Below are 18825 nucleotides of genomic sequence, written 5' to 3' on the forward strand. Positions count from 1 at the left end.
CCCCCGTTTTTCTCTCCTTTGATGTAATCTTGAATCTCTAATTTGCATATGTGATGTGATTGGAGCTCTTCAAGCTTCCAGTATTTCATCACAAATAGTTTGCAATGCTTATGTTGGGTTTTTTCCTGCTTGAATAATAAAAACGTGACTTTAGCTGTGTGTGTTTAAAGATCTGTTCAGTACAATTCACTGAAATGTGATTACGAAAGTTTCTGTTAATTAAAATGAACCTCTGATTAAAACGCAGGTGAGAAACCTGCACCGTTATGAGCGCTAGACGACGGAGGGTTACGACAAAGCCGGACTTGACGGTTTGCACGACGTCTCGTTTCTCGGTCAAGGAAAGAAATTGTAGCGGATCTCTAAAGACGACGTTAAACTGCATCTTGACGTCTGGCTGATATTAAAACGTCCTCTCCTCGATCTTCAGAGCTCAGCGTCACAAAAGCCTCGACCTCTTAAACCTCGACCACTTAAAGACTCGAGTATCTTAACCTCTGAAAGGAAAGAAGGAGAGGGCCGGTGTTCTGGGTTTTGGGGTGTGTAAGGGGCAGAAGCATAGCGGATGAAAGGGGGGCACTTGCATGTCAGATGTCACCAGCACGCTGGCGTAGAGGTTTAAACCCCCCTCCCCTTCTGCACACCCCCCCCCCCCCCCCCCACCACCAAAAACACACACTACTCTCTCAGCACTGTTTATGTAGACCTGGTAGGATTTCCTGCTACATGATGAAATAATTAGAGGCCCAGCATGAATAGCGTGCATCAGGCAGAGAGTCTGGGTGATGGGGGTAGTGTCTCTCTCTCTCTCTCTCTCTCTCTCTCTCTCTCTCTCTCTCTGAGTTATTCCCATCCCTGAAAGATTGGTTTACCTCGTTTGAAGAGGCTTTTATTCCTGTCTTTGGATAATGGGGATTTAAAAAAAATTAACCCTATTCATTCTAAAATGGGTTCAATCGCTTAAAGCACACAAAGATCGTCTCAAGGAGTCGAGAGTCGTCGCGTCACGGTGAGGTCACGTGTAAAAAAACAAAAAAAAAAACAGAATGGTTTGCAAAAGAGCTGTCACGATTTATCCCACATAAACATCACACCTTTATTCAAGCACATTATTCGAGGGACTAAAAATCACACGCTTGATTTGCTCGTGTGAAAAGGTCAACGGGTCTTAGGTAAAGCTCGCACGTGCCGCATCCCAAAGCTTGAGGGGTGAAAATGTTGACACAGTTGTTTATATGTGCTTTAGATTGCATTACAGTACTGGATCGAGAACAGCCATTTCTCATTTCTCTAAGGGTCCAAGCACTTTCTGAGCTAAACAAACAAACAAACAAACTGCTAGATTTTTGCTAGAACTTCTCAGGATCTAAGCACATATCCAAAATACTCACTCACACATTCACTCCCAGTCCATTTGCTTTGACATCATCTGTTTCTGCAAGTCTTGACATTTTAGGGGCCCAAGCACCTCATCAGGCACCTTTCTACTTTTGTAAGCAGCATCCAGCTAAACACTGACTCATGCAGGCTATAGACAGAAATGATCATAGAAACATTGAAGATTGCATCAAAATGTCTGCAGAATGTTTTACGATACTGTGTAAAATCCCGTGACATACAATTTCCTGTTCAGAAAGCTAGAAAACTAAAATCGCACCAATTGATGTTAGGACAAATAAAGCAGCTTGTCATTTGACTGAATAATCAAAAAGTGCAGGTTTATCATCCTGAAGACATAAGAAATTCTTCACCATAATTGAGTGGCTCAATTTTTTTAAATAAAAATATGTATTACTATTGAAAATAAAACAACATATAAATGACATAAAAGAAGATTAAGGTAATTACACTTGAAGCATCAGAGATGCTAAATAAATAGCGTGATCCAGAATGTTATTGGTGTTGAGTGGGTGTGGCTAGTTGTCCTGGAAACCAAAAAAACAACTTTTACTCACTATATATACACCCGCAAGTCTAGACTTTGATTCCCTGGTTGATTAAATGATTGTTAGCTATTTGTTTAGATATAAAAGGAAAAAAAATTACGTCTTGTGGAAAATTGGGGACTCTCCCAGAAGGTTCGGGTGTGTTAGCAGGTGTGTTTTCCAGGCGTGGTGATGTCATGTGCTCCATACAGCAGCAGTGAGGTGAACAGGATTCTGGGACAGGTGTAGACTCTTTAGCTTTCCTCTCCCACGTTGCCACAGCTGAAATAATCGAGAGAACGACTGTCAGCGCGGCCGCTTCACGCCTGCATTGGCGTAAAAAGCCGCCTTTTCAGGCCCTTTGGCTCGTGGCATGTTCACACCTTTCAAAATCGGGGAGGTAAAGAGGAACAAGTATGTGTAAACTTCACTTATCTAGACGATTTTGTTCCCATTTACACACTATGTGCTGCCAGACTCGCATTACGACTCGTGTAATGTTTGCTTTGGCATGTTACAGCATTTTTGCAAATCCGCAGCACTTGAAGTATTCCTGTTCTTTCTGAAAGGTGTCTCACTGACTGTAGAGAAAGAAGCCTGAAGAGTTTTTTTGGCAGAGCACCGCTGATTTATTTGTAGCTTTTAACTGCAGTACACTGATATGTTCCCTGATATGTGAGGCCTTTGGAAAGCCTACAGGGAACTGTTGCGTAATACAGGCTACGGTCTACAGTGTACCTTAAAAAAGAACCTTCTTCTTGGGGGCATCAAACACAATCTTCACATTTAACCTTCACTTTAGCTTCATCATTAAGAATAATAATAATAAGAGGCCTTTATTTTGTCACATCTACATTACAGCACAAAAACATTCTTTCTTTACATATCTCAAATTTTCTCAGAGAACTCCTCACAATAATCCTGTCAGGTTATCTCAGATTAACCATTTAGCTAGTCTTGTAATGTAGATATAATCAAAATAAAATATATTTAAGAGTATGAAAAACTTCAAAATCCTGTCATGTTAGCTCATGCTAGCAGGTAGCAAACATTAGCAATAAAGGTTTATATATATGTATATATATGTATATATATACATATATATATATATAACTTTATAATCTTATACAACTTTATTACTTCTATCAGGTTAGCTTAGGTTAGCCAACTAGTTTGTGTTAGCAGTATAATGGAAATATATTTATGAATTTCACAAAAAAAAAATTCATTTTTAGCTCATCAGTATTTATAAATATAACCTAAGAAATCAGAACAATAATCCTGTAAGGTTATCGTAAACTATCCACCTAGCTAGCATTAGCAGCAAGGATTATAAATATTCATAAACAGAACAAAAACAAATCCTTTCAGATTATTTTATGTTAGTGAAAATGCATAGCATTTGCAGCAGGGATGAATTTTTAAATGAATATGGAAATAAATGTTCTCACAGTAATCCTGTCATGTTATATTGTCATATTCCTGGTATATTAACATTCGTTATCATTATAGATTAGAAACATTTATGAACATGCCTCTCATGACTATATCCTAACAGGTTAACCTATACTAGCAGTGAGCTAGCATTAACATCCTGCCATGTAGATTCAGCATGTACGAACAGGACTTTAAAGTAGTCCCAAAACTTCTGTCAGATTAGCATATATTAGCTAGCTGTCACGATTGATCAGAGTTAATAAAATGGAACTAGGATTGTCTCTATTCCAAAGAAACAAATCCTCAGATGATGATTTCCACCCGAGGCTAGAAAGATGAAAGGGTCTGGAGGTTGCTGCTCGCATCCAGGACGTTTCCTGTGGGCTCGCACCACTGAGACCCGAGAGGGCGAGAAAAGCAAGCAGAGCAGGCTAGCTCTGTGCCAAAGGGGTCAAAGATAATAACAAGATGGATTTAGGGTTAAGTTAGAGAATAACCAAAGTGGGACAGAAGGGAGTTTCAAAGCCCCATGTCTAGACGGCATCCTCTGGTTAAAGAGATTCTTATACCGTTGAAAACGAAGCCTCGTCAAAGCTTTCTGTGAATTACATTCGTGCTAACAATCCACTTAACAGGATCGATCTAAAGCTGTTATTAATAAAGGTGGTTGGTAGCTGCAGTAGCGCAAACTAATAACGTCATCAGCGGAAACCTCCGGAAGTGTGGAGTCGTCGCTGTTAGGTAAACTTCTCTTTGGCGCCGAAACAAAAGGCCATGCTAGCAGGGAGACCCGGTGAGCTTACAAACTGAAGTGGGTGTGTTTTGGGTACAACTTCCGTGTCAGAATAATCTGTTTCCTTTTACTGGTATGATAGCAGCGGCTCGGTGGCTGCAGCTCTATGAAAAGCTGTCATCGGCTCCATTTCCTCTTCCACGAGGATGTTGATGGGATCGAAATGCCTGCGGCTCCTTGACACGCAAAAGCACCCGAAGAAAATCTTCATCCTTCTTTTGGTGGACAAACTCGATGACTATCTAACACACATGCTAAAAAAAAATCTATAGCTATGTCAGCTATACACAATCCTAATCTAATTAAAACAAATTACGGCCTATATAATAATCTACCTCAGAGTATCATTCTGTCAATTAACAATCTCTAAAATGACAAATTTATCTTCTATCTACTTTATATTATTTATTTAAAAAATTTTTTACCTCAGAATATGATAACATTAGGTCACATTTTCAATAAAAGAATGAATCCACCTCAGATTACTATATTCAGATCCACAATCTACCTCATTTGATGACTGAACTCTTCCACAGCCTTGGTAGATCCTAGGAAAATCCTAAATACACGATTTACCTCAGACGATGAAGAGAAAAGCAGTAATCTATCTCCAATGATAATACAGAAAATCCATAATTTATCTCAAATGACAAATGAATTGAAGACTGACATAAAATCACATTTAAAACAATACTAAAGTCAGTGATTTTTTCTAATATGACTCAGGTGCACTCAAAAGCTAAATGGTTAGCCCAAAAGGTCAGAAACATCAGAGACTTAAACACCAATTTCCTCTGCGATGACTTAATGAAAATTCGTGACTGTTAGCGAGTGTGATTAATGAGAGTGTTAAAATAACCGAGCAAACTCCTTTATAATCGTGATCCGGGTTACAGATTGACGTGGCGGTGTTGTGTACACGGTGTAAAGCAGGACCGCTGCTCGGCCCTGCATTTATTTAAGTCTTTTTTTTTTCCTTTTCCTCTGGCATCCAGCTTCAATGCTAGATTCAGGAAACACGACCGCAGCGTTCTTCAGATCGACCTGTCAGAGTCCATTTGCTGGAGCTCTGAGACCCCTCACCTCCCAGACCCTGAGTGTTGAGTTACATGCACTGCAACCACTCCCCCACTTCCAGCCGTCCAAAACCTTATGAATGAACGTCTGAGAAGAAAAGAAAACGTCCCATCAGGGTGGCTGAGCTCTTCACACAGCAGAAGAGTTTTAATCCGATACTTGTCAAGGATTTTTCTTTTGGATTTGCCTTTTTTTAAAATTAAAGTTAGAGTTGGATGCAGTTATATAAAAATAATAATAATAATAATAATCATTGACGTGTGGTATGATAAAGTGGAGATATTTGTATCCATTTATAGTTACTTTACAGTATGAGAGTTATGAAGAGTTCTCTCTTATATAAAAAAAAGTGACGTGACGTGACATATGGCTAAGTACGGTGACCCATACTCAGAACTCATACTCTGCATTTAACCCATCCAGAGTGCACACACACACACACACACACACACACACACACACACACACACACACACACACACACACACACACAGCAGTGAACACACACCCAGAGCAGTGGGCAGCCATTTATGCTGCGGCACCCGGGGATCAGTTGTGGGGGTTCGGTGCTTTGCTCAAGGGCACCTCAGTTGATGCTGGCCCGAGACTCGAACCCACAACCTTAGGGTTGAGAGTCAGACTCTCTAACCATTAGGCCAGGACTTCCTAGTCCTTTTATAGTCCATCCCTTTTTCTTGTAGCCAATAAACTAATCGAACATTAATGATAAACAAATGATTACGTTTCTTATTGTTTCTTTTTCCCCAAACATTAATCAAAACATTTAGTGCCCAAGGTTCCTTCCCCCCCCCCCACCCCACACACTGGAGCTATGATGCTAACATGTTGTGAAAGGAAGCGAGGGAGCTACCAGTTTTGCACCGTGTGTTTTTCTGTGTGTGCATAAAATTCACACACTTGCCTCACTTGTGAGCTTGTTAATGTGCTTTCAGACATGAAAAATATAAAATTGGACATAATCTTAAAAGCCTGAGACCGATTCACTTTCTCCTTCTCCATGCTACGACAGGGTCAAACTCGGGATCAGACTCAGGATCAGAATCAGAAACAGACTGAAGACCAGATAGGCCCAAAATTTATTTTTTATGGTTGTAGGTTCAAAGATTCAGATGAGCTGTTTATTTGCTAAATAGATTTATTCTGTTTTTAAACAGTTTATATCAAATTCAGCTGAAGAGTAGCTAAAATCCATAGATGGAAAAAAAAAAATCTTAGGGTTTGTCTCAAACAGCTCCCTCGCTTCCTAGGTCGTGAATCAGTATATCATGTACACAAGCCCAGGCACTGCAAAAAACCCTGGATCACTACACACTGGGACACTGATGACTCAGTCACCGCAAAAACAAACAACAATCATATCAAATATATGTTAGTCTTCTACGTGATATAAATGGGTTCATTTAACCACACACACGTTTCTGTCATGCTGCTTTAAGCAGGATCGTAGGCTGTTTTTTTTACATAATTAAACACTTATAAGTGATTAAACTCAAACAACCCGTATAGAGAATGTGACAAAGTTACAGATTGCTCTGAAATCATCTGAGAGCTATAACAATTATAACAAGCATACATTTGTAGCTGAAAATATCATGCCATTTCCAGTAAGGGAACATAGTGAGCATCGATAGTGAGCTCGCTGTTTTGTGTGGGATTTTTTTCCTGTAACAGTACCAGGATTCCTTCAAGTCTATAACAGGTCCAATAATGTGAATGAGAAACACAGCAAGAACTTAAAAAAGCATGAAGGAAGAAAGGAGGGAAGGAAAAAAAACTGTATTGGATGAAGACAGGTTTTAAAAAACTAAAAAAAAGGAAAAAAAAACTCACTATGATCTCACATGAAATAATGAAAAAGTGTACGTGTGTGTGTGGTATGGATTTTGATAAAAAAAAAAACGTCCATGTGTGTATAGTTATTCATGTGAAATGAGATGTTACATGCTGTAATGTAACCACAATGTCTTGGCCAGTCTTTCTTTATTAACTTATGACGTGGTGTCACCATCTTTGGAAACACCGTCATCACTGGCTGTCATTTATCTTTCAGCATCTCGACAGATAAAACACAAAACTTAAGCATGAAATCCGAGGACACTGTACTGAAACCTGTGTACATCAGGCTGGTAAACAAGTCGGTGACGTTACATGCTCGACATTTCCCCATCTTTCAGACAATACCGGTCTTGTTTATGTGCTCGTGGACCTCACCCAGCACTTTCCCCCGTGGATTTTGACGTGTATACCTCAAGACGTGTGTTTTTTCTCCATTGAAATGGAATACAAAAGCACATCATACTCACTGGCCTGTGGTTCTCTAAAGTAGGAAAACAGCTAGGAGAAGAAACCCATTAAAAATTGGTTCCAGTCAAAGCTGCATCTAAAACACACAGGAAAACAAATAATAATAAAAATAATAATAATAATAATAATAATAATAATAATAATAATAATAATTCTAAATAAGCAATATTTATCAAAAGGTAATTATCATGAAAGAATAAACATTAAATATGGATACAAACAAAATTTTAGGTTACAGTTGAATCTGTTTGCTTCAAATAAAATAATCATAATTGTAAAATTAATATCAAAATGGTTTAAATAATGTTATTAGTTCTGCACTATCTCAGAATCTCTCTCCATCTCACTATCTCAGAGTCTCAGAAAAATACACTGAAGCCATGCTTTTATTTTTATATAATAAAGTGTGTTGAATTATCTGATAATCTTAAATTTTAGAATTGCTCATTTAAAACAAAATTATTTTAAGACTTTTTTTTAAAAATAGCTTTTTTTAAAGCAAACGATTCATGTGTTTTAAACATTAAAAAAATAATGAACATTAAAAAGTCAGCAGTGAAATAAAAGTCACGTTACTTCTTAAAAGTTCTAAAATTTTATTTTAAGATTAAGCAAAAAAAGTATAAAAATATGTAGGAACATAAATAAACCCGTTTTTTTTATTTCACTATTTGTTATGAATGAATTAAGATTTCATCCTTAAATCCGTGCTTCACACTAAACAAACTCAGGTGCTAAAGTGAAGGCATCAACTCTCTCAGATGGCACCAGTTAATCAAATTTGCAGCTTATTTTTTATTTAAAGCACTGAAAAGAGCGACAGCTGTAATGACCACAAACTTAATCAGTGCACCTTCCTTCTGTCTGTCTTTCCTTTAAACGGCAAAACAACAGGATCATTTTTTTTTTCCTCAGTATGTATTGATAAACTAATGAATTCACGTATTGGTGCTAAAATGTTTTCTTGGCTGGATTTATTTTTAGTGATTCAAAATAATTCGACTTGATATTCAGTGTCATCAGCACAAAGCTGCTAGATTGATGTTTAAAAAAATACACAGAAAATGGACCTTCTTGTTGTTAATTAAATCTTGGCCAAACTAAGACGGTATCATTTGTATATTCCTGTTTTTTTTTTTGCCCCCTCTCTGAATAATAGGCGTGCGTAAAAGTGCCAAGGAGGTGCGGCCATGGGGGGGGAAAAACCCCGGAAAAAGTTCCTCCCAAACTAAAGTTGCTGTTAAATCGTGGTGTAGACGCACATATGGAATACCTGCAGTAATGTTCAACACACAGCAACCTGCAACAGTCTGAATCTGCATGCTTCACACCATGTACTGGAAAGATGAGCAGACGCTTTCCTGCCCCGGCGTGGACGACTTCAGCTCGGGAACCGAGAGTAAAGTAAGTGTAAAAAAAAAAAGAAAACCTTTTAAAGATGGAAAAAGAAAATCAAATCTCAGGCTGTTGGATATCCGGCTACAGCATTGCGGTATAGACAAAAAAATCACTGGTGTTGAATTAATAAAGGTTTATAAATTTAGCTCCCGGTTTATTTCACTTGCTATAAGACTGTCGACTTTTCTTATAGAATTAGTTTTGCTTACGCATAAAAATATACATAGACGACTTTTAGCATTTCCATTGTAGTCGGAGAAGCTGAAAAAATCTGTTTTTCATTTTCACTTTTTTCATATCATTAATAAAAAGATCTTTAATGTTCGATTAACTCTTAATCCTAATATAACATTATAGTGGACCAAACAACCTTAAACACTTTTTTTACCCTCTTTTTATTATAATTTTTAATTGAATTCCTTTACGAAGCTTGCAATGAGTTCTACCTGCACTTCTTTTAAAGGTTCTGAAGACAATTACAATGAAAAATTCTGCACCAACAGTCAGTTTGTGAAAATCATGTCGGTTTGTGTTTATTGATGTTAATAGTTAATTAACGCCCGAAACCAGGTTCCTTCTCGGAATAATCACCTTCAGCTGTGCAGCAGCCTGCACGGTATCTGATATGCAATACAATAAAATAAAGATAAAAAGACTTTATAGTCTGGTCTAATCAATAGTTAGTGCACCTGTTTGTGCACGAGAGTGTCCTGTATGCGTTTTCTTATAATCTGTCGATTTAAAGCTATTTGGAATGCATTCATCAGAAAAGAAGGAGAAAGACTGCTGACTGCTATTACCTCAAGAGCTCTGTGTGTGTGCGCGCGCGGTGATAATTTCGGGGGGTGGGTGGGGGGGTTGGTATCTTTTGCACCGAGCTTGTTGTCATGGTTATTAACGGGGCGGCAGCAGAGGTTAAAAGGGCGGCGGCTCGGAGCGCGCGTCTCTCCGCCTGACGCGCCGGCACACTTTCTCCTGCTGCTCGTCATGCCACAAAACTGCAAACTTCACACAATCCTGCAAGAAGGAAACGTTTTGGTAATTAACGACCTATTTGACTAAGAAGTTTAATAACTTACTTTTTTTTTTTTTTGCTTTTACGCAGAAAAACTTAAGTCGGTTTTTTAATATTACATGTAAATTTATAGGTTTTTCATTTGTGTTTGTCTTTCAAGCCAACTGACCAAACATGTCGTAGCCAAAGATTATTATTATTATTATTATTATTATTATTATTATTATTATTATATGTGCAGAGCTCAACTCAAGACCTGTTGGAAGAAATGTCGTGTCCGTCGTCTTCGGTCTCGTCGCCCACCGTCTCTTCTCCTCATGCCATGTCTGAGAAAGCCATCTGCACCAGCTGTGGCATGGAAATTGTAGACAAATACCTGCTCAAGGTAAAACAATAAGAATAACAACAATAATAATAATAAAACAAAACATTAATTAAAAATAAACATTTTATGGCGTAATTTTCCACGTGAAAACGACACGTCAAATATCCCATATGCAAATGTTAAAGGATTTCTTTATTTACAAACGTACAAATTTCCCAACACAAACACTTAGACTTCAAATGTAATGTTTTTAACATTAAAAAATAATAATTATGAAATGACATTTCAGCCTCTTTAAGTGAGTTGTGGGAGTTAAATAATGTCGATGAAGTCAAAATTATATTTGAATTCATTTTTATTTATTTTTTTAAATAAAATAAGTCGTTCATATTTCCAGGTTTGAAACCTAATGTTTATTCTTCAGCAGTACTTTTATTATCTTAATTATCTCGACTTTTGATTGGCTAATGATGTCGAGCTTATAATTAGCTGTAAATGTTTTAACTTGTAATTGGATGTAGATGGTGTTGTGATGGTGGATGTTTTTGGTTTATATGTTGTATTATAAGGGTGATGTGTTTTTACTAACACACCATTAACACCTTTTATTGTTTTGTTTTTTTTTAACAGGTAAACGACATGTGCTGGCACGTGCGCTGTCTCTCGTGCAGCGTGTGTCAGACGTCACTCGGCCGCCACATCAGCTGCTATATCAAAGAAAAAGAAATCTTCTGTAAACTCGACTATTTCAGGTAAAACCACATCCTCATTTTGTTTCTGTAAATTATCCTGCGTTTACTTTTTTCCGACTTAACCTCGACCCAGAAAAACGTCCCAGTATTAATAACAACCCGCTTTGTTTGTGTTGTCACGTGAGCGTTATTTCTCAATCTGGCAACATTTCAGTGTTTATTTATTTTTTCAAAATAAGATTTATACATTTTTGGATAAAAGGATGATGTAACAACATGGTCACAATGTGCGATTTTTATAACTTTAATCATCTCTTGGCTTCTCTAAAGCACTTAGCATGACTAAATCATACATTTAAATAGATCTAATTAATCTTAATTTTTTATATATACTAATCTTTATTATTCTTTATAATAACCCTTTGTTCTGTGTTTATGTTCTGTAAAGCTGCTTTGAGACAGTCAATTGTAAAAAAAAAAAAAAAAAAAGCTCTATACAAATAAATTTAAATTGAATTTACATATTTACCATCATCAAGTAGATCATTTGGTTGCCGAACTTTTTACAGAGACGTACAACCATTACAACAGAGATTTTAAACCACTCCATCCGCTCACTCTCATAAGTGTGGTCTTGATTTTTTTTAAACGTGCATTTTAAACACATGTACCTTCATAAAATAACTTATTTGATCCAACACAACTTCACCGTTTAATGAGATGGATGTGATTGAGATGACTTGCCATAACTCTGGGATGTTTGGTTGTATCGGAGACAGTTTTAGTCTTAAATCATTCTCTATGCAGAGTCTGTGTCGATATTTGGTCTTTATGCCGGTAAGAGCTGAAAACCCACTTTCGCACAGGTATGTTGTCGAGAAGGGCCGTAATGTTTTTAAAGCGTGATCTGCTAAGGCAGGATACTTCGTTTCCAAATGCCTGCGTAAAAATGCTGGCTTCATGCGGTTAGAAGAGAGTACTTTTGCACATATAACGCACTGTGGTTTGGGATTTTCTTCACTGCCAATGTATATAAATCCGTATGAAATGTATTTCTCATCATACTTGCGCCTTTCTGTGAATTGCTGAATCTGAATTGGTGCCGAAACCTCAGATGAATCGCTGTCTGTGTCGGTGTTAACCGTGGCAGGGGTTGGAGAAACACCTTCAGCTGAAATGGAGGGACCCGTGGTGCAGTCAGAGGACTGTGGATCATGCAAGCTGCTGGGAGTCGATTTTCTTTCTGTGGCTGTAGGCCTAAATCTTTGCAGCCACTTATCCATTTTTTTTTCTTTATCTGCTTGTTAAATGATGCTTCGTTCCTAACCGCGTGCGTTGTGCACTTGCGCATGACACTGGAGTGGACACAGGTTTTTGCTGATCGGGTAATTTGTTTGGATGTCATGAATTTGACGTTTTATGGCACTACCTGGCTACTTTGCTGTTTGTACACTAGAGGGGGCACGTCTTTATATTTATATGCTTTGTTTTATATGCGTACCCCAGTTTGGGAACCACTGCAGTAGATCAATTTTAAATTCATATATATATATTTGTACTTAGACATGGTGTTAAACTTATTCAATCATGCCAGATAAATATATTTATAATTAAAACACTTTTTTTGGCCATAATGACCTTCTGTGACTTTAAATCTCCACATCTGATTTGAATTTGCATCTTTGCATCACAATTTAGACTTTTTATTTGATTTTTTTTAAAGGCATGTTTAGACATTTTCATTGTTGTCTCATGCCGTCATCGTAAGTCTACTTTTTCTACAAATGAATGAATCAATTGACACCTAAACCCTGTTGTCAGTACGAGTGCTTGCATACCAGTATGAGTTGTAGTAACTACTCAGTTCACCTTCACTCAAATGATTTCATGATATGTAAGGGGCTGAGATTGGTTTTGCCAAAGAATGAACACTATGTTAATCTCATGTTAGCTGTGTAATTATAAATATTACAATTATAAATAATAACAGTACTTGGCATCGCCATAGCAATATGAATATCTAAGGTTTATCTAAGATTTTTTGTTTGTTTGTTTGCTTCAGGAAGCCAAGATTTGTTTTAATCTAATTCATTTGCCTTTTAAAGGTCTGAAATATGTTTTGCTTCCCAGTGACCTTTCTGACCTTGTTTAAGTCAGAAGTAATTTTAAAAAAAAATTGTATTTATTTTAAAGGAAATACGGGACCCGCTGTGCTCACTGCGGGAGGAACATCCACTCCAACGACTGGGTTCGCCGAGCCAAAGGGAACACCTACCATCTGGCCTGCTTCGCCTGCTTCTCCTGCAAACGCCAGCTGTCTACAGGAGAAGAGTTTGCTCTGGTGGATGAGAGAGTGCTCTGCCGTGTGCACTATGACCGCATGCTGGACAACCTGAAGCGTGCCGTGGAAAATGGTTAGACCTTCTCGCTCTCGTCTATTCATGTTGATCTAATCAAAGCTGAGCTGTGACGGTGATGCGAGGGCTGCAAGGCCAAGTTGTTTACCAATAGACCAGCAAGAGGTTAAAAGACCTGAATAGATACAGTATCTTACTTTCCCAGATGCTCATTCACATTTTATATCAATTTTCCTCCTCACACTGTTTTGAATTAAACAAGTAATGTAGCAAAAACTTTAGTGTGTACAAGTGTAAGGAAAAAGTGTGGTTAGGATGCCAGATATCGACTAAACCTACAAGGAGGATTCAAAAGTAAGACCTTGGGTTTTAGAGCCTGATGATGCATCAGTGTTTAAGATGTTGGCTAAGGCTGAGTCATGACGTCGGATCTGACGAGAGCATGAAAACTGGTGAAATGTTAATATGTAAAGCAGAATGTTCATCAGCTGAACCTCTTCCAGATTAAATATTTGCCTTAAGTAAACCTTGAGTCTCGTAATAAGCTTCATCAGCTGAAACTATTATTTGTATTAAATTGCAGCACATGCTACTTTTCAGATTGTGCAATATTAGAATCTTGACTTTTTTTATCGTATTAGAACCATTTCATATAACATGACACGGATAAACCCCTGGACGGTGAAGTCTCGTCGTCCTCGTCACATCTGATGAAGTTTAGATTGGTCAGGACCATTTTATTCTTTATGCTCCTACTTTGTGTGAGAATCTGCCATGCTAATAACCTTCAGCTTATAAGCGTATTTAGCTCTGCTAATTTATGTTGTCTAAATAATTTAAAAGATAGACCTAACATCTGTCTGGTGAAAAATCACCTTTATCCTCCTCCTCACTCCCCCCAAAAAAACTAGAGAAGTGTAGTGACTTTGAAAGTGAGCAGGTCAAATTGTATTGTGTTGCTTTGTTTAAAAAAAAAAATCATCTGTTTTCAGCCGCTGTTGTCGTTTGATAACGGAGTCCCTTCACGTCGTTTACCTATTTGTATTTCCATCCAGGTAAAGGAGTGAATGTAGAAGGAGCTGTACCTTCAGAACAGGAAGTAAACCAGCCCAAACCAGCCAAGAGAGCGCGGACGAGCTTCACGGCCGACCAGCTGCAGGTCGGTGCTCACCTTCATTTCCACCTTAACGTTCTTCTTCTATACAGAAGATCCCGATGAGCTCTGAAGAATTCTCTAATCAGGAAACAAAGAGAGGATTGTGGGGATCAGCAGTATTTTATTTACTCGAAATAACTCTGTAGACCGAAGTTTTTGGTGCAATTGTTTCTCTTAAATTTAGTTTTTGTATACAATTATATAAATTAATCATGAATCGGATGTGAAGTTGTTAAAACTAAAGTGTTTTTTTTTTTTGTCTTAATAGCATAATATTTTAAAATAAGCATGGTTGTGTGTGTGTGTGTTAGGTAATGCAGGCTCAGTTTGCTCAGGACAACAACCCAGATGCACAGACGCTGCAGAAGCTGGCTGAACGAACCGGACTCAGCCGCAGAGTTATTCAGGTGAAGTGGATCTCAGAAATATTAAAACCTAGACGACAAAACACCAGAATTTATTTTTGGGGACAGAGCAATTTGTTAATTTCTAACAGATTAATTTACAGAAAATGTTTTTCTTCACATTAGGATCGATGTAGCTAATTTCTATGGAGAAAATGTTCTGTACCGTATTCTCCTGATTTATTATACGAGATTTTACATTTGATTCAGACTAAAAATATCCACATTAAACTGAACAGCTTGAATTCAGATCGGTGTGAAAGTGACAGGAATGAAAAGCTTTTTAACACTAAAAATGTTGCTATTCCTTTCAGTGAATATTTCAAATAGCAGGAGATTATGATCCATATTTATGTCATGTACTTTAATAAATGTATTCCTAAACGAGGGCTGAACTTTCAGAGCGTGTTGTTTTGGTAACTTATCTGGTGTTCATGTTGATTCTTGCTCCGTTTTCAACGTTAATACGAATCTTGATCAGAAGTGTTTGTGGAACCTCAGGTTTGGTTTCAGAACTGCCGAGCGCGTCATAAGAAGCACGTGAGCCCGAACCACTCATCCACGGCGCCGGTGTCGTCCCTGCAGCCGGGTCGACTGTCCCCGCCTCTGATGGAGGAGCTGCAGTACACGGCGTTCACTCCGGTCGACACGCCCATGCTCACCACCCTGCACTCGTACATGGACGGTCAGTTTAACCCTGGTGTGTTTCTCGCTCCTGTAACGTAACGAGCCCTCGATCCACATGGAGTGACTTTATTAAAATAGATCATGTATCAAAATAATTCTTTCGTTCTTCAACAACCTTTTTATTTATTTATTGACCAGTTTTATCTTAGCCTTTTATTTTATTTAGCTTTAGTTATATATTCATCCATTTTTATATCCAAGTGGAATTATATTTCTCAGTTAAGATCCCTGTGACGAAACACTCTTAAATATGTGGGACAGATTCGGTTAAAATAGATATTTACTTTAATTCTGTACAAAATCTGCTTTTTGTATTGTAGTATTGTATTGTAGCACAGGACCATTTTGTGCTCCTAAAGACTTTTTCTGGTCTCGATAAAGCATCTAAGGGAAAAACAATATTATAAAATATTAATTTTGTCAAATTAAACAAAAAACACAGAAACCCCCAGAAGAGATTTACAAGATTGTTCAGCGTTTTACAGCGAAGTGCTAAAGTTTCCTGAAATTTGCTAAATAATTGAAAAAAAATATTGTGAAGTGACATACGGCTAAGTACGGTGACCCATACTCAGAAATCGTTCTCTGCATTTAACCCATCCGAAGTGCACACACACCCACACACACGCAGCAGTGAACACACATACACACACACACACACACACACACACCGTGAACACACACCAGGAGCAGTGGGCAGCCATTTATGCTGCTACCCGGGGAGCAGTTGGGGGGTTCGGTGCCTTGCTCAAGGGCACCTCAGTCGTGGCCGGCCCGAGACTCGAACCCACAACCTTCGGGTTACAACTCAGACTCTCTAACCATTAGGCCACGATATAATAATAATTCTAATATCCAGGTCAGTAATTATTGTAGCTGTCATTATGAAGTGTTGGTCAATCTGCGGATCAGTTAATTACATGCGATTGTTTATTCAAAAACAATTAGTATAAATTACAACTTTAGATTTATTGAGTGAGAGGTTTAGGAACCTTTTTAAAAATTTAATGTTTATTATTATTATTATTATTATTATTATTATTATTATTATTATTATTATGAGACTAATATTTAAATAGTCGATACGTCAAAAGATAAAACCCACCTTTCTCCCAGTGCATATTTGAGCGTTTTCATGACCGGATTATTGGATTCAGACGACGGTGGTGAAGTTTTGACATTTTAACGTACAATCATAAAATTGTTTTCCCGCCAAAGCTGGTATTCTCTCCAGCTATCACACATTTGGTTCAGAAAATTGTCTGAGAAGGAATTAATTTATATATATTCGTTTCCATCAACATTCTATTTGATCCTTCATTTTTTGTAACATCTGTGCTTTTCTTCTCCAGTTCAGTCCCCGACGTCGCTGATGTTCCAGCCTCTCCTGCCCCACTCCATGACACAGCTGCCCATCAGCCACGCCTGAGACAAATCCCGCCCACTGCACCATGTCAACCAATCAGGTCAGAGTCTAGAGGAAAAGCATGAGGAACTTTTCGGTGCTCTGTGGACCGCGTCTTGCACCATAAGTGTTCTATACTTTTTCATGAGCGTTTACTGAAGGATGGTCCAAGAAAACAAAAGCTTTCAATGTTATTGTGAACGGCTGAAGTTTTTTTTTGTTTGTTTGTTTAATATATAAATATCTATATATGAAAAAACGGTTGTATACAATCACATTTAATTTATTTGTTGTATGTGACTGAGCACTTTGTTTTGAAATAAATCTATGATGGAAGTCTTGGGTTCAGTTTTTTTCAGCTGCTTTTGTTTATTTTTGGTAATTATTCTTTTTTTTTGTGGAAGTTGAACAAAATGCCAATAAAATGTTCGATGCTTATGGAATCGAGTAACTGCATTTATTGTTTAAATACACACACAAACGTCGATCGCTTTGGTTATTGTTCTAAGAAGCCAAAATCTTTTTCTAAACTCGGGGTTCTGTGAAAAATGACTGGAAATGGAGAAAATCTTTTGACGTCTCGCAGCTCCAGCGACGTTCCTTTATCACTACGGAATGAAGTCGCATTCAGTGACGACATTAAAAACAGGGCGTGGCTACGTTGATCTAGAAGCTACCAACTAAGTTACATGCATGTGAAATGTTTCATTCTGGTGAAGTGAAGAAAATTTACATTTAAAAACATTTACTTGAACTCAAATAGTCTGATGTAGTGAAAGCTGCAAAGCAACGTTTGCCATAATTAGAATCTCCAGATGTGTAATTTGCGTAGCAGCTTTGTGTTGTAAATGCGATTACAACGCTGCTACACGTTCTCTCGCATTATACCATCAGAGCGTTTTTTTTTGTACTCGACAAAAGAAAACACTAGTTTAGTTCAACCGACAGACGAATCTAAAAACGATCGACAAGTCACGAACATCCACTTCGATCCGATATTAAAAGTCTTCCCCTGAAGCTCCGCCCCCTTTCTGGGAACGTGAAATAAAATCCATCGTGGGTGTGTTTTGATTTAGCTAACGTTACAAAAAAACAAAACAAAAAAAACAACTCTTTTTTTAAGTTTTTAACTGGAATGTTGAAATTCTTCTGAAATTTCCTGAACTTTCAACTGGACAACGATGAAAATGTGGAGATGTTATTTGTGGGACTGTCGGCTTAGGACGAACATCAAACTCGATGGATTTTTGAAAACATGAGGACTAGAAATCAGGAGCTTTTTTAAGTGCTCAGGTTTTTGCAGACGGACTGCAGGTTGGTCGTCTGCCGTGTCAATCAAGCACCGTCGGTGTGTGTGTGTGTGTGGTGTCTTGGTCATGATGATTGACCGCCAAATGCTAGAATTAATCTGTTAAAATAATCTGTTAGCTAACGATTCCGAGTGTGTGTCTGAGTTTGATCAAATTGTCCCGAGTGTGAGTTGTGTGTGTTTGAGCTCAGTCGTGTTCGGTCTTGTCTCAGTAATTTACCTCACTGTACTCGTACTGTTTATACAGCACACGCTACAAATTACACAGCTCTGTTCAGATATTAGCAGGTGCCAATTAGTGGTTTGAAGACGATGACAGATTTTGTCTGAATCTGAATTAACAAAGGTGAGAGGTAATGCGTGGAAAGATGTACGGCTGGGAAAATCTGACACTCGGCGTGAGCAGTTTGTACACCTTGATTGAGCGTGCGTGTGTGTGAGTGTGTGTGTGTGTGTGTGTGTGTGAGAGAGAGAGAGCTCATTTCTATACTTAGGGCCCGTATTGATAAATTCTTAGTGC

General features: G+C 37.9%; 1 protein-coding gene and 1 long non-coding RNA gene across 6 annotated transcripts; one reads left to right on the forward strand and one right to left on the reverse strand.

Moving 5' to 3' along the window:
* Positions 1-816: 816 nt before the first annotated feature.
* Positions 817-7630, reverse strand: LOC113650104. Of its 2 annotated transcripts, none has more exons than XR_003442331.2 (3): positions 7557-7630; positions 2047-2207; positions 817-1925 (listed from the first exon to the last, which is right to left on the reverse strand). It is a non-coding gene; the product is annotated as an uncharacterized LOC113650104 (long non-coding RNA). The 2 variants fall into 2 exon arrangements; XR_007139137.1 differs by lacking the exon at positions 7557-7630 and adding an exon at positions 4664-4880.
* Positions 7631-8314: 684 nt separating this feature from the next.
* lhx8a (LIM homeobox 8a) lies at positions 8315-17434 on the forward strand. 4 transcript variants are annotated; one of them, XM_027158190.2, is made up of 9 exons: positions 8315-8471; positions 8717-8961; positions 10212-10355; positions 10926-11047; positions 13181-13401; positions 14400-14503; positions 14812-14907; positions 15406-15604; positions 16944-17434. In XM_027158190.2, the coding sequence occupies exons 2-9, from the start codon at positions 8878-8880 to the stop codon at positions 17018-17020; spliced, it is 1047 nt and encodes a 348-aa protein (XP_027013991.1). In that variant the 5' UTR covers positions 8315-8471; positions 8717-8877; the 3' UTR covers positions 17021-17434. The 4 variants fall into 4 exon arrangements, with proteins under 4 accessions (XP_027013991.1, XP_027013992.1, XP_027013993.1 ...); XM_027158191.2 differs by having other exon boundaries at positions 8316-8471; positions 15406-15589; XM_027158192.2 differs by lacking the exons at positions 8315-8471; positions 8717-8961 and adding an exon at positions 9826-9993.
* The last annotated feature ends 1391 nt before the right edge of the window (positions 17435-18825 follow it).

Source organism: Tachysurus fulvidraco, chromosome 22 (assembly GCF_022655615.1).
Source record: "Tachysurus fulvidraco isolate hzauxx_2018 chromosome 22, HZAU_PFXX_2.0, whole genome shotgun sequence".
NCBI lineage: Eukaryota > Metazoa > Chordata > Actinopteri > Siluriformes > Bagridae > Tachysurus > Tachysurus fulvidraco.